The sequence below is a fragment of the Kryptolebias marmoratus genome, linkage group LG6, assembly GCF_001649575.2.
Source record: "Kryptolebias marmoratus isolate JLee-2015 linkage group LG6, ASM164957v2, whole genome shotgun sequence".
In the NCBI taxonomy this organism is placed as follows: Eukaryota; Metazoa; Chordata; class Actinopteri; order Cyprinodontiformes; family Rivulidae; genus Kryptolebias; species Kryptolebias marmoratus.
This window is the reverse complement of record NC_051435.1, coordinates 10,862,489-10,874,994: the sequence shown is the minus strand read 5'-3', so window position 1 is coordinate 10,874,994 and position 12,506 is coordinate 10,862,489. Positions and strand designations below refer to the sequence as shown.

Here is a 12,506-nt window from a genome sequence, read left to right as displayed (position 1 = left end):
TTTCCTGCTCTGTAGCCTGGGTGAGTTGCGCCCTCTGTGGAAAAAAAAAGCCACTTCCTAATTCCAGCGGTAGGAAGTGCGCTCCTGCAAAGTTGTACTTTGAGGGGGTATCTCCGTGTGTGTGTCTGTGTGTATGTGCGTGTATGTGTGTGTGTGTTGCGCGGCTGGTCTCAGTAGGAATGCAGAAGGAAGTGTAGGAAGCTCTGGCTAAAGCAGGACGGAGTTCAGCTTTATGTTGTTTAAAGCCTCTGAGAGAATTTGTTCACCATGCTGCGTTTCCAGCGCAGCGACTCCTGAGGATCCTCATTACTCTGAGACCGCCACTGCGACTTCACCTTCATCATCATCATCTTCACTACCATGGTCAGTAATCGATTTAACACCAGAGTCAACTTTGAAAAAAAAAAAAAAAAAACGTTTTCTAAAAGTAAAGCAAACTGTTTTGAAAGAAAGATGTCACTTAAAGTCACTTTGACGCACGTTTGGAAAAACGAAGGGACTATAAAAAAAATATAGAAACTGCAGCGTCAGCATGTAAAAGTTGAGCAAACTCCAGACAATGTCTGCAACTTTTTCTTTCTCCTGTCACCTTTCACAGGGTTACAAGAGGCTGATATGGGGATTGGTAGGGGTGGTTATCGTCATCACGTTAATAACAGTCCCAGCAGTTTATTACAGCAGTAAGTTATGAGCCTTTTTTTTCCAGCTCTTCGTTTTTGTCTTCCTGTCAAGCTCTTTATGAGAAGCTACACTCTGATGTGTTTTTGTTTGTTTAATTCAAACATCAAACTTGTAAAGGAACAAAGATGGTTGTCGGAATAACTTCTGTGGAACTCTAAAGCTCTGATTGTAACTTTGTCATATGCAGAAGGATTTATTTCAGAAAAGATAATAAACTTTGTGCATCCGTTCAGAACCCAGAGCTACAAGACCTTTCACCCTCCAGGATTACTTCAATGACACCATCAGGACGAGATACTACAATTTGTACTGGATATCAGGTCTCTCTGCTCTGCTGTAATGATTGTCCTTCCGAGCGACACATGTAATGTGAAAAATTCCTTGCAGCCTTATTTTCCGCCCCCTTTGTGTCTGCAGATAAGGAGTATTTGCACTTAACAAAAGAGGGGAACGTTTTTCGCCACAACGCTGAAACAAAAGAGAAGTCGCTGTATTTGAGCAACTCAACTTTTGTAATTTATCTGTTTCTTTTCCTATTTTTCCAAGAACAGACAAGTTTTGTTCATCTGAACGTGAATCATAAACTCTCATATTTCAGGTCAAAGTGGAAGCCACTGATTACTGGTTGTCAGCGGATTATAAATATGTTGCTTTTGAAAGCAATCACACAAAGGTGAGACGCAGTGAATGTTAGCTTTATGTGCTTGTTTGTGCAATTACTCATTTCAAGAGATTTATCATTGAAACTCAGTTTTAAAAAGTTTTAAAACAAGTCTTATGTTTGAAATCCTGCAGGTATGGAGACACTCATATTCTGCCTCATATTTCATCTATGACATGGAGAAATCGTAAGTATTAATGGGTTTATTGTTGTGTTTTTTTGTTTTTCGTTTTTTGCTGAGGTTCTTTTTGTAGCTATCCTTTAAATTCTGCAAGACAGCTGTGAATGAGCCCCATAAAAATGTCTTTGGAAAGCATCAACAACCGTGACAAGTATTTACATGACTTTAGTACTTATCAGCTGAGATTTAATAGTCTTTGTGAGAAATAAAAACAATCTACAGTCCACAGGACCCAAAGGGTTCAATTCTGATGTACCAGACACCCTAAGACACCTACAGATGTTTCTTTGCTGTCTTATGGTTAATAAATCAATAAGGTTTAATGCTGGCTTCTGTTTTAGTCCAGCTCAGAAAGAGTTAAAGACAGTAGCGCCTTAGCCAATCAGAGAGCTCACAGTACAGGTTTGTAAACAGACTGATTTTCTTGTTAAGTGGTGCCCAATCCTGGTCCTCGAGGGCCACTATCCTGCATGTTTTAGATGTTTCTCTGTTTTGACATGCCTGATTTGAATGAAGGAATTATTAACAGGCTTCTGCAGAACTTGAAGACCTGCTGAAGAGCAGGGAAACAACTAAAACATGCAGGATAATGACCCTTAAGAACATGGATCAGGGACCACAGTGTACAAAGTCCCATGCTTTCACGTATGCTTATGTAAGAAGCTCTCTAAAGCCAAAGAGTTTGACTCTCCAATTAGCCTTGAGATTGTGTTGATTTTAAATTAAATATGTTAATTTACAATTTTGCACCAAAATCATGCTTGTGGCTTCTTTAAGTGCAGCCTTCTCTAACAATATACTTTTTTCTTTGTATCCTCAGCTGCTCTGAGCATTTTGTGTAGAAGTACAATCTAACAATGCATTCTGGCTCTTTTTATAGAGACAGCTTTAAAGCCTGAAGAAGAAAGCTTGAGTTGCACCTGATGTTGCATTTTTACTCTTTTTCATATTTTGCACATTGCTATTTTATCTTTCCATTTAGGGTTACTACCAGACTAATAAAACAATAATTATCACCCTTTTATCACCTACTTTTATCATGTAATTGCAGGATATTTGTCTCATCAGTGACTCTTCCACCCGCCCTGCAGTTCTTTACCTTTGGACCAGCTGAGAACCAATTTGTGAGTCTGAGTTAGGTTTTTACTTGCTGGTGTCATCAGTTTATTTAATAAAGCCGCTACTAGGTTTTTATTCCTTAACCTGAAATAAATATCCACTTTTATAGTTGTTTTTATATATATTTTGGTGGTGCTGAATTTGTAAAAGTAATTATATACAAATAGGTTTTTGTGTTTTTGTTGCTCAAACCATCAATATTTTACACTTTTTTTTACAGGCCTATGTTTCAGACTTCAACATTTTTTATCACTCCAATGTCACTGCTCAAGCAGTACAGGTGACACACAACGGGAAGAAGAATGAGATTTTTAATGGTATCCCTGACTGGATGTATGAGGGTGAGTCCAGCTAACCGTGCACTCTGTCTGTGTTTAAACATAAAATATACTTATTAAGTGTTTTTGTCCAACTTTCAGAGGAAGTGTTTGTGTCGAAAGAAGCAATATGGTGGTCCACAACAGGAAAATTCTTGGCCTATGGAGAATTTAATGTTACAGAAGTTAATAAAGTGGAGTTCTCTTGGTATGGAAATGAGCCATATCCTGAAACAGTGGCAATTCCATACGCAAAGGTAGGATCATAATACATTTGAAATACAAATTATGGTTATTTACAAGTAATATGCTGATCAAAAGTAGCATTTACCGCCATCAAAACAACAGTACAGAGCTTTTAAAATGCAGTTCTGTGGAAAGGTTATAAACAGTTATTATCTTACCTGCTGAAGATGGCTCTTTGAACAACCTTAGTAAAGATGCTATTTTATAAACATTTACATTACCGTGAATTTCACATTAGTTAGGTATTCTGGCACAAATATTTTCCTGCTATAAGTGGCACCAGAAGTGCAACAGCTAACTGCTGCTGTTACTGTTACTATTACTATTACTGGCCATCACCTCATTAGAATTCAGTTTTAGTTCTCCAAATAGAGATGGTACAAGGACCAAGCTACATCAGGTAAGATATTACTTGTTCATACACATTTCCATAGAACTTCGTTTCAAAACTCCTGAAGTTTTACTTTAATGGTTTTTTCCTTGTTAGTAGTCATTTATCGTTTCATGGTAATATGACATTTTTCCTTAGACCTTAGAACTATGTAATCACTTGTTCCTACTGTTACACTTATCTCTAACTTAGGCTGGATCAAAGCTTTCCAAAGTGAAGCTGATTGTGGTCAATACCACAAATCCATCCCTCCGGTCACAGGTTGTTCCTCCTGCATCCATCGCCTCGGGGTCTGTTTATCATTTAGCTTCCGTCATTACTGAAGCACACATTTAAAACAGAAGGGGACGCACTGTCTTCCCGATCTGACCCATCTAAAGATGTTGTCACTTTCTGTTGCCTGTCCTCAGTGATTACATTTTGTGCTCAGTGACCTGGGTAACGGATGAACGCCTCGCTGTGCAGTGGCTCACAAGGAAACAGAATCACGCTGTCGTGCAGATCTATGACTTTGACGGAAGCAACTGGAATGAAGAAGAGGTAGCTGTACCTCCCGTGGTTACCCGTTTCGGGGGAAATCAGCGCTTGTTGTTTCCCAATAAAAGCTTTAAAATGATAAACTGGCTGTTTGATACTCAATGCATTTGCTTTTCACAGAAATTTGAGCAAACAAGCAAGACAGGCTGGATTGGCTATGTAAGTTTCCAAAAAGTTACATTATGTTATTCTTCATTGTTTATTTTTTTAATTAATGACTATAACATAGTATTTATTTCTGCAGTATGTGCCCTTGCCTCTTTTCTTTGCTGAAGATAAAATCAGTTTCTACAAAGTCATGAGTGACTCCCATGGCTACAAACACATACATCATGTTAGAAATGTGAGTGTATTCAGTACATTTTTTTGATTTCTAAAAAATTTTAATCCATTTCCTCAATCTTTGTTTTCTGGTAAGTTAATTGAGGGTTTTTTTCTTCTTCAGGGCAGTGCAATACCTATTACCTCTGGGAAGTGGGAAGTTATTTACATATCAAAGTTAACAAAGGATGCCATGTAAGTGAAGAAACAACAGAAACTATAAAAACATACATCAAATATCTAAACATGAATGATGTCAAATCCTTTTTTTACAGATATTTTGTGAGCAATCAGCACAAAGGAGTGCCTATTAGAAGAAATCTTTACAAGTATGTATTTATTGTTTTTGTGTAATAACCAGAACACCATATTTTATATTCCTCTTTTTTTATCTTTTTTGACATATTACAACATGCAACTTCAATATTTTTAAAACAAGAATTGTTTTAATTTGTTAGGCATTATTTTCTAATTTATACATGATCAGCCACATGTTTTGCAGCCATCGAAGGGCTTCTGGCATAATTCTGGTTGGATATTTTCTTGGCAAAATGGGTAGAGTTCATTTAAATTGGTTGGTTTCCTGGCAGAGACCTCAGTTTTTAAATATAATCCACAAATTTTCAGCTGACTTGAGGTCAGGAATTAGCCTGCTCTGTCCAATCAGAAATTAGTTTTGATGTGTATTTGAGATTGTGGTCCTGTCGGAGCACATTATCTCCAAGTTTCAATCATCTAGCTGTTTTTTGAGGTGAAGTTCTGCTTTGTGCAGTGCACTAGTACCACAGCATGGTTCCACTGCCACCATGCTTGACAGCTGGTACCGTGTTCTTTGATTTAAAAGCCTTACCTTGACTCGCTCAAGCACACTTTTTCCTCACTGCTGTCTTTGTCTTGTCTGACCGTGAAACTCCCAAAGCAGTTTGGCTTGTTCATGTGGACATTCAAACTTCTGCCCCAAATTCATGTTTTTTAAAAATGAGTGAAGTTGTATGTTGTATAACATCATTCCACCAGAAAAAGGATGGTTCAAATCAATCATTAAAAGTCCCAAGTTAATATGACTTTCATGATTATGATGACTGAATGTAAACTTCTTACTTCAGCATGCAGAATGTATGTGAGGTTTTTGTTATTTTTCCATCAGGGTTATGATTGGAAGCAGCCCTTCAGCCCCGCAGTGCCTCACCTGTGACCTGTATGGGGACAGGTGTCTGTCCAATTTAGCTTACTTAAGCCGTGACGCCTCTTTCTACCGAATGAACTGTTACGGTCAGTTACCCTTCCACATGTTTATAAGCAATAACTCAAACATGCATGGAAAATCTGTGAACAATGATCTGAGTTTAGACACCCCACCTTTCACACACCACATCCTGAAACGTCATGCCGGCAGCCAATATGTCTGTCTTTTTTTATTTTTACAAGGACCTGGATTGCCCCTGTCCACACTCGTGGATAACAGAGGCTCAGGTGCAGGTATGTGGTATTTTTTCCCCTTTCTTTCTTTTTAAATATACAAATTTGCTGTTTTAATTTTGGACCGGTAAATGGAGGCCACTATCTGCTAAGTTTACCTGACGAAAACTGTTTAATCCTCCTGAAGCCCTCAAAAAAGAGAAAGATAGAGTGAGAGAGAAGCCCTTATAACTTCAGGTCGATTTGACCCAAAGGCCACGGGAGGGTTAATGTATTTTAACTCATTATTGGGTGTGACTGAAAGAAGAATTCTAGTGAAGTATGACTAATAAAAACTTCATAGTTACCATTAGCTTTGTAAAACATTGGTAATTTCCAGGATATGTCACTACCATTTTTTTTAGAGCTCTTGGTTCTGGAAGACAACAAGGACCTGGAAAACATTCTCTCTGAATTCCAAATGCCAACAATGAAATATGGCACCTTGAGGATTGCAGGATTTGGTGAGACAAAACATGTTCAAACTTACCTCTTTGAGATGATTGAAGACGTATGCTCTTCTTTAAATGCTGTATAAAATAGGGTTCAGATTTTCACAAAACATAGACATAAACTGTCTAGAAAAAGCACATTTCCAAAACAAAAACATGAACTATATATTTAACCCAAAACTATCTATCTATCTATCTATCTATCTATCTATCTATCTATCTATCTATCTATCTATCTATCTATCTATCTATCTATCTATCTATCTATCTATCTATCTATCTATCTATCTATCTATCTATCTATCTATCTATCTATCTATCTATCTATCTATCTATCTATCTACAAAGTCCCAGTCAGATAACAATGTAATCACAATCAAAATTCCTGTTTATGTGAACTGAAACTTGGTTCACTTACATTATATTATATAATATGTAATCCACTGTGGAGTTCTCTGGAAAGGTATGTGCAATTAATATCTTACATGCGGTAGATAGCTCTTGACTTCCATTTGGAGACAGAGTATTACTCTGACCAGATTTAAAGTTTAAAGACAGCAGCAACACATTTTGGGTTTACACCAGCTCAGACAAGTTCAGATAATCTGGTCCGGGTCTGATCTCATAACTCAGCTACAATCAGTCCATCCACTGATTCAAACCTTTTCTTTAAACAAACAGATCTTTGGTATGAAATGATGTTACCACCAAATTTCAAGAAGTCCAAACAATATCCTCTTCTTATTTATGTGTAAGTAAACACCACTACGAGTTTCATACCATGCTTGTTAAAGACATAAAACGTCTTTAACGATATTTTAAATGCCTTGCAGGTACGGCGGCCCTTGTAGTCAGACTGTGAGCTATGAGTACAAGTTGAACTGGGCCACGTACCTCTCCAGTTCACACGGCATCATCGTCGCCACCTTTGATGGAAGGGGAAGTGGTTACCAAGGTGATGAAATAATGCACGCAATCTACAAGCGCCTCGGGACATTTGAGGTGGAAGATCAGACAACGGCTGTGAGGTAATGTGTGGGAACTTTTCTTTCAACTTTATCTTCTTACATACATGTACAGCCCGTCATGATGTCAGCTCTCCAAATATGTTCATGTTTTCCCCAATTTACTATGATTTTTTTTATTTTTTACAGGAAATTCATAGACATGGGTTTTATTGACAAAGATCGAATTGCAATATGGGGTTGGGTAAGTTATCTTTGTTTTGCTGAGTTCTTCGGTGTTTGTTTGCTTGTTATAGCCTGCCACCTACAGCGAATGGGCAATAATGTTTTGGTCAGGTAGTAGCTATCATGCTCAGTGCATACTACAAGTTCTACATATCGCTTGACATCTTTGCTTAAAACTTTGGCATTCTTTATTGCAGTCAAACCTGTTTGTTAGCAAAACATCGCATGAACCACTGAATGAATTTTAAAGAAACTCTCAAAGACTAATCACTAAATATTGTTAGGGTTTGGGTTAATCTTGTGTTTTTGTGTTCAGATTGTTTCTTTTCTTGTCTTCGTGTTTTGTCTTGTCTCTGTGCCTCAGCCATCATTCACTTATCCTCAGTCAGCTCTTGTTTACCTGCCACGCCCATCTCCACCTGCTCTCATGATTTTCACTCACCTGTGCCCACTTCCCCTAATTGCCCTCTGCTGTTTAAAACCAGGTCGTCTCCTCCATTCACTTCCTGGTTCATTGTTCTGTTAGTGTTTGCCTGGTTGTGTCTTGGTTGCCTTGTTCCTACCTTGTTTCTGGATTTTGTTATGTTTAGTTTTTGCTGCCACATCAGCTTTTATTTTGATCATCTTTTAATAAATTAGTTTCCTTTTTGAATGATGAGTTTGCGCTCTGGGTTCGCCTCCTTTTCCCCACACCATGACAAATATACATCAACATTCAGTAACTTTTGGAGTCAACCTGATTTGAGATGGCCGCCACAGCTAGTTACCCTGGCCAACACAAAAATGGCTATAACTTAGCCAGATTTACAGATATTGAGCTAAAGTATGATGTTGTAGTAGCCGAGTGTCATTAACAAAAACGGTGAGTGCTAACACATCCTGTAAGATCCTGTAATATTGCATGAGATTATATAATAACAATGTAATTTCTCAACAACAGCAGGAATGTGCATTCCTTCAAGGAATGCTACGCCTTTCATTTCAAATCGTTTCAATCAATGTAATGCATTTCTTTCTTCAGTCATATGGTGGTTATGTTTCCTCGATGGCCTTGGGTGCTGGAACTGGACTCTTCAAGTGTGGGATTGCAGTGGCCCCGGTAGCTAACTGGGAATATTATGGTGAGCATTCAGCCTTATTGTAAGAAATGTTTGAAATACTTTTTGACTGGCAAGGTTTCTTCCCTGAACTTAAAAACCTGCTACTCCATTGATTTAGTGTTGTATGGATGTAAGTTGTGTACTTTATGTTCTATCTTTCTAAAAACTCTTTCTGTTTTTTGAAGAAGTGCGGTTTGTTAATGTGTTTGTGACGTAACCCTAGTATTAACCAAGCTGTCTCCTTCGGCAGATGCTATATACACTGAGCGATACATGGGCAAGCCCACAGAAAACTCAGATGCTTACAAAGTAAATATTGTCAAATCAACCCTGCTTACAGTCTTTAAACTGCACAGGTCTGATTTCAGATATGAGATTATCTTTTTTCTCTCTTTTTTTTAGAATTCCACGGTCATGGCCAGAGCAAAGAACTTCAAAAGCGTTAACTATCTGTTGGTTCATGGCACAGCAGACGGTACGTTAGGTCTTTTCTTGTTTTCGATCAGTCACGAACATGTCTGAGCACTAATTCTCATCAGGGTTCTTGGTAACAAAGTAAATGGACTGTTTGCCTTAAAAAAGCTTTGACGTTCAGTCACACGGTGGTTTGCTGTTCTTCACTTTAGACAATGTCCATTTCCAGCAGTCTGCGCAGATCTCCAAAGCTCTGGTGAATCAGCAAGTGAATTTCGAGGCGATGGTAAATATTGGCTCAGGGAAGTAGGACTAATATTGGCCTAGATGGTGTTGATTTAACAAGGGTTTCAAATGGAAAAAGACTGCCTTCAATTATTATGTAAAGATAAAATGACTGAACTGGTGTCATTTAGGAACGTAACACTGAATATAATCAATTTGTCTGTGAACTAATAATCTTCATTTGGTGTTAATTTCACAGTGGTACACTGACAAGGACCACACTCTCAGTGGATCAGCTTACCAGCACACATACACCCTCATGAGCCACTTCCTGCAGAAATGCCTCCTTGATCCCAAATAGATGTGAACAAATGGACACCGTTTTGAGTAAAGCATTTTGTTTTGTAGATATCTTTTCTATTTTTAACAATATTGAGAAAAATCTGGTTATTTTCAGCCATTTTTTCCATTGCTGCACATGTTTCAGGTGTTCATAGTTGTGGATTTTTTTTTATTTTAAAAAAGTGATCTGTTGAAATAAAAAGCCATTTTTGTGTGTTTGAAGTTGAAAACATTATGTGAATTTGTTGAAACTTGCATTAGATAAAACACAGTACATGTTTGCTGTGGAATTGGTACCATTCAGAGTTGTTTTGATAAAGATTAAATAAAGATTTGTTTAAATATGAACAGGTTCATTCCCATTTTTTAGTTATTTTCTTTTTAAATGATTAAAAGCATCTTTAGCTATAAACATTCACTGTATTTTTTAAATAATTTGGGTTTTGTATATTTTGTTTCTCTAAAACCAACAGTTTTTCCCATTTTTCCCAAACGACTTGACAGTATAAACACAAAAGCACTTTTTTTTTTATTGTACAGCAGGGATGAATTTCATCAACAAAGCAAACATAATTTCAACATGTGCTGGCAGGTATTTATCTGTCAGATCGGCGGTCACGTTTGATTTGAACACCTCTTAAGGTGACAGTTTGACCATCCAGCTGTCAATGTTGTCACTTTTTAACTAAAGTTAAACACATTCAGCGGACTCAGCCGGAAGCTGACTAATGGGCTGAGTGCAGCGGAGAGGACGCTGAGGTTTCTGTGACGGGGGGGTGGGGGGGGAGCCACCTGAAGGAGTGCTTGCTCCCCAGCTTCGCTATATAAGCCCGAGCGTAGAGGGAGGGCACCATGAAAAGGCTCCAGAAGCAGGAGACAAGAACCAGTCCACACAAACTACAATCCCTCTCTCAAACAATCTTCTGAAAAGAGCACAGGTGAGTTTTGCTATTTTTTTTTTTCTAAAAATATCTTGTCATGATAAAACTTCATATAGCTTTATATTTTAAAACTTCTTTCTTTCCATTTTTGTTTATTCTTTAGAGGCTCAAACAATGAAAAGTGCTCAGTCTCTTGCTGGATTCCTGCTCCTCATCATCATCCAAAGCAGCTGGCAGGTGCCTGACCAGGAGGACGCAGACCGAACCCCCATGTAAGATCCACGTCCACGCATTCTTCTTTCATCCGCCTTAACAAACAAACTAATTATTTTATTATGCAAAGATTTCAATTAATTTGTCATTTTGTTAGTCCATATTCATATTAGGAACATTGTATTGCAAAAGTTGTGTGATGTGCTTTTAATCTTTTTCCATAAATCTCAACTCATGTAACTCATTCTTCATCTTCTCTAAAGAACAGTTCAGATTACTGATGCCAAACTCCTTCAACAGATGTATAATTTTACAGCTTTGTTTGTTCGTTAAGATTTGTGAGTGTTATAATGTACAGTATTGTGTAAATACTAACTGATTGATGAGAATGTTTAGCCAGAAACCAACGTTTTAATGACACTTTCCCTAGGATTGCAGATCAGAATGAAAAGATGAGATGTGAGATTTCAAGCAGCTCAGGGTGTGTCCTGCTCAGCTGCTTCCAACCTGTGTCTTTCGTAGGTTATTGAGTGAAAACTCAATGTTCAATGACAAAATCGAGTTCCCAAACATGAAGAGGCACTCAGAGGGAACGTTTTCCAATGACTACAGTAAATACCTGGAAACAAGAAGAGCTCAAGACTTTGTCCAGTGGCTGAAGAACTCCAAAAGGAATGGGTGAGGCTTTTAAACTTTTAACTTTAGCCAGAAAGTTGGACTTAAGTGCCGATCTGTGTCAGATGCACTCAGACTCTGTACCTTTGATTTTAAAACAATCCCTCCTGTGTCTGATTCTGCAGGAGTTTATTCAGACGTCACGCAGACGGGACCTACACCAGCGACGTGAGCTCCTACCTGCAGGACCAGGCAGCCAAAGAGTTTGTGTCCTGGCTGAAGACTGGCCGAGGCAGGAGAGACTAACTCCAGCCGAGCTCCTCTGGCTACTGCCCCCCTCGCCCCCCTTTTCTTTATTTTTCTTTTTCTCTTTTGTTTTGTAGAAAATAATGCAGCTATTTTTCACTGATTCTGTGCCAATATGGTTCACAATCTGTACTGCACTTCTCTCCTGTTAATACTATAACATTCCTCTGGCCTTCAGTGGTTGAAGGAAATGTTGCAAATTACATCTGAATCATAAGAAAGGTTGGAAAATTTAGAAAGTCTTGGTTTTTTTCCACCTATTGTCATTTTTATCATTTTGTTTCAATAAATTTGTAAAGACAGCACTGATTTAAAATTATTTATTCCAGTCTTTGAACTGTTTTCTTTTAATTGCTTAGTTTTTAAATAAAGGAATGTGTACAGCTCATAAGTTTCTTTTATTAAGACATTAAATCAAAAGATATGATTCACCGAATCCTAGCAGAAATCAGTACTCTTATCAGAAAACACAAATTGTCTTATGCACGTGTTCATCACCCTATGTCTAAAAAGAATAGAATAAATTATTATAAAAATCATTTTATTTAACTGTTGTCTTTAAGAGTACGTCTAATACATTCTAACTTTTGCCTTGAGTTGTAAATCCACAGTGATCAGCACTTACTTTTATTTATTTGTTTTTTCTATTTTTTTATTTCTTCCTCCTTGCTTAAGGAAGCAGAACAAAACCCAATTAACAGTTTCCTCCCCTGGGGAGGACAGCGCTGTGGGACTCCTACAATAATGTGTTTCACCTGTCAGCTGCTCACCGGAGAAGGATTTCCCACTGATGATCTGACTGCACACCCAGGACTGTGATGCTAAATAAAAGGAAAATCACGTCAATCAGCTCAGG

The 12,506-nt window shown here is 37.9% G+C and overlaps 2 protein-coding genes across 2 annotated transcripts; both read left to right on the top strand.

Moving 5' to 3' along the window:
* The first annotated feature begins 56 nt into the window (after positions 1-56).
* On the top strand, positions 57-9,983 carry LOC108240721 (fibroblast activation protein, alpha). Its single transcript, XM_017424410.3, has 26 exons — positions 57-363; positions 599-680; positions 915-1,001; positions 1,099-1,193; positions 1,280-1,354; positions 1,477-1,529; positions 2,575-2,647; positions 2,863-2,983; positions 3,062-3,216; positions 3,789-3,886; positions 4,007-4,136; positions 4,254-4,292; positions 4,378-4,476; positions 4,579-4,649; positions 4,730-4,783; positions 5,602-5,726; positions 5,883-5,933; positions 6,278-6,376; positions 7,046-7,115; positions 7,198-7,392; positions 7,519-7,573; positions 8,576-8,675; positions 8,905-8,963; positions 9,057-9,129; positions 9,281-9,354; positions 9,553-9,983. The coding sequence occupies exons 1-26, from the start codon at positions 361-363 to the stop codon at positions 9,652-9,654; spliced, it is 2,238 nt and encodes a 745-aa protein (XP_017279899.1). The 5' UTR covers positions 57-360; the 3' UTR covers positions 9,655-9,983.
* A 443-nt stretch (positions 9,984-10,426) lies between these two features.
* gcgb (glucagon b) lies at positions 10,427-12,189 on the top strand. Its single transcript, XM_017424539.3, has 4 exons — positions 10,427-10,573; positions 10,680-10,788; positions 11,252-11,407; positions 11,530-12,189. The coding sequence occupies exons 2-4, from the start codon at positions 10,691-10,693 to the stop codon at positions 11,648-11,650; spliced, it is 375 nt and encodes a 124-aa protein (XP_017280028.1). The 5' UTR covers positions 10,427-10,573; positions 10,680-10,690; the 3' UTR covers positions 11,651-12,189.
* Positions 12,190-12,506: the final 317 nt, after the last annotated feature.

Excerpts from the sequence above, each read along its gene's own strand:
- gcgb (XM_017424539.3), top strand. The coding sequence starts at position 10,691 with ATGAAAAGTGCTCAGTCTCTTGCTGGATTCCTGCTCCTCATCATCATC. Across the intron at positions 10,789-11,251 it reads GACGCAGACCGAACCCCCAT|GTTATTGAGTGAAAACTCAA; the intron begins GTAAGATCCACG and ends TGTCTTTCGTAG. Across the intron at positions 11,408-11,529 it reads AAGAACTCCAAAAGGAATGG|GAGTTTATTCAGACGTCACG; the intron begins GTGAGGCTTTTA and ends CTGATTCTGCAG.
- LOC108240721 (XM_017424410.3), top strand. Across the intron at positions 5,934-6,277 it reads TAACAGAGGCTCAGGTGCAG|AGCTCTTGGTTCTGGAAGAC; the intron begins GTATGTGGTATT and ends CATTTTTTTTAG. Across the intron at positions 7,393-7,518 it reads GATCAGACAACGGCTGTGAG|GAAATTCATAGACATGGGTT; the intron begins GTAATGTGTGGG and ends TATTTTTTACAG.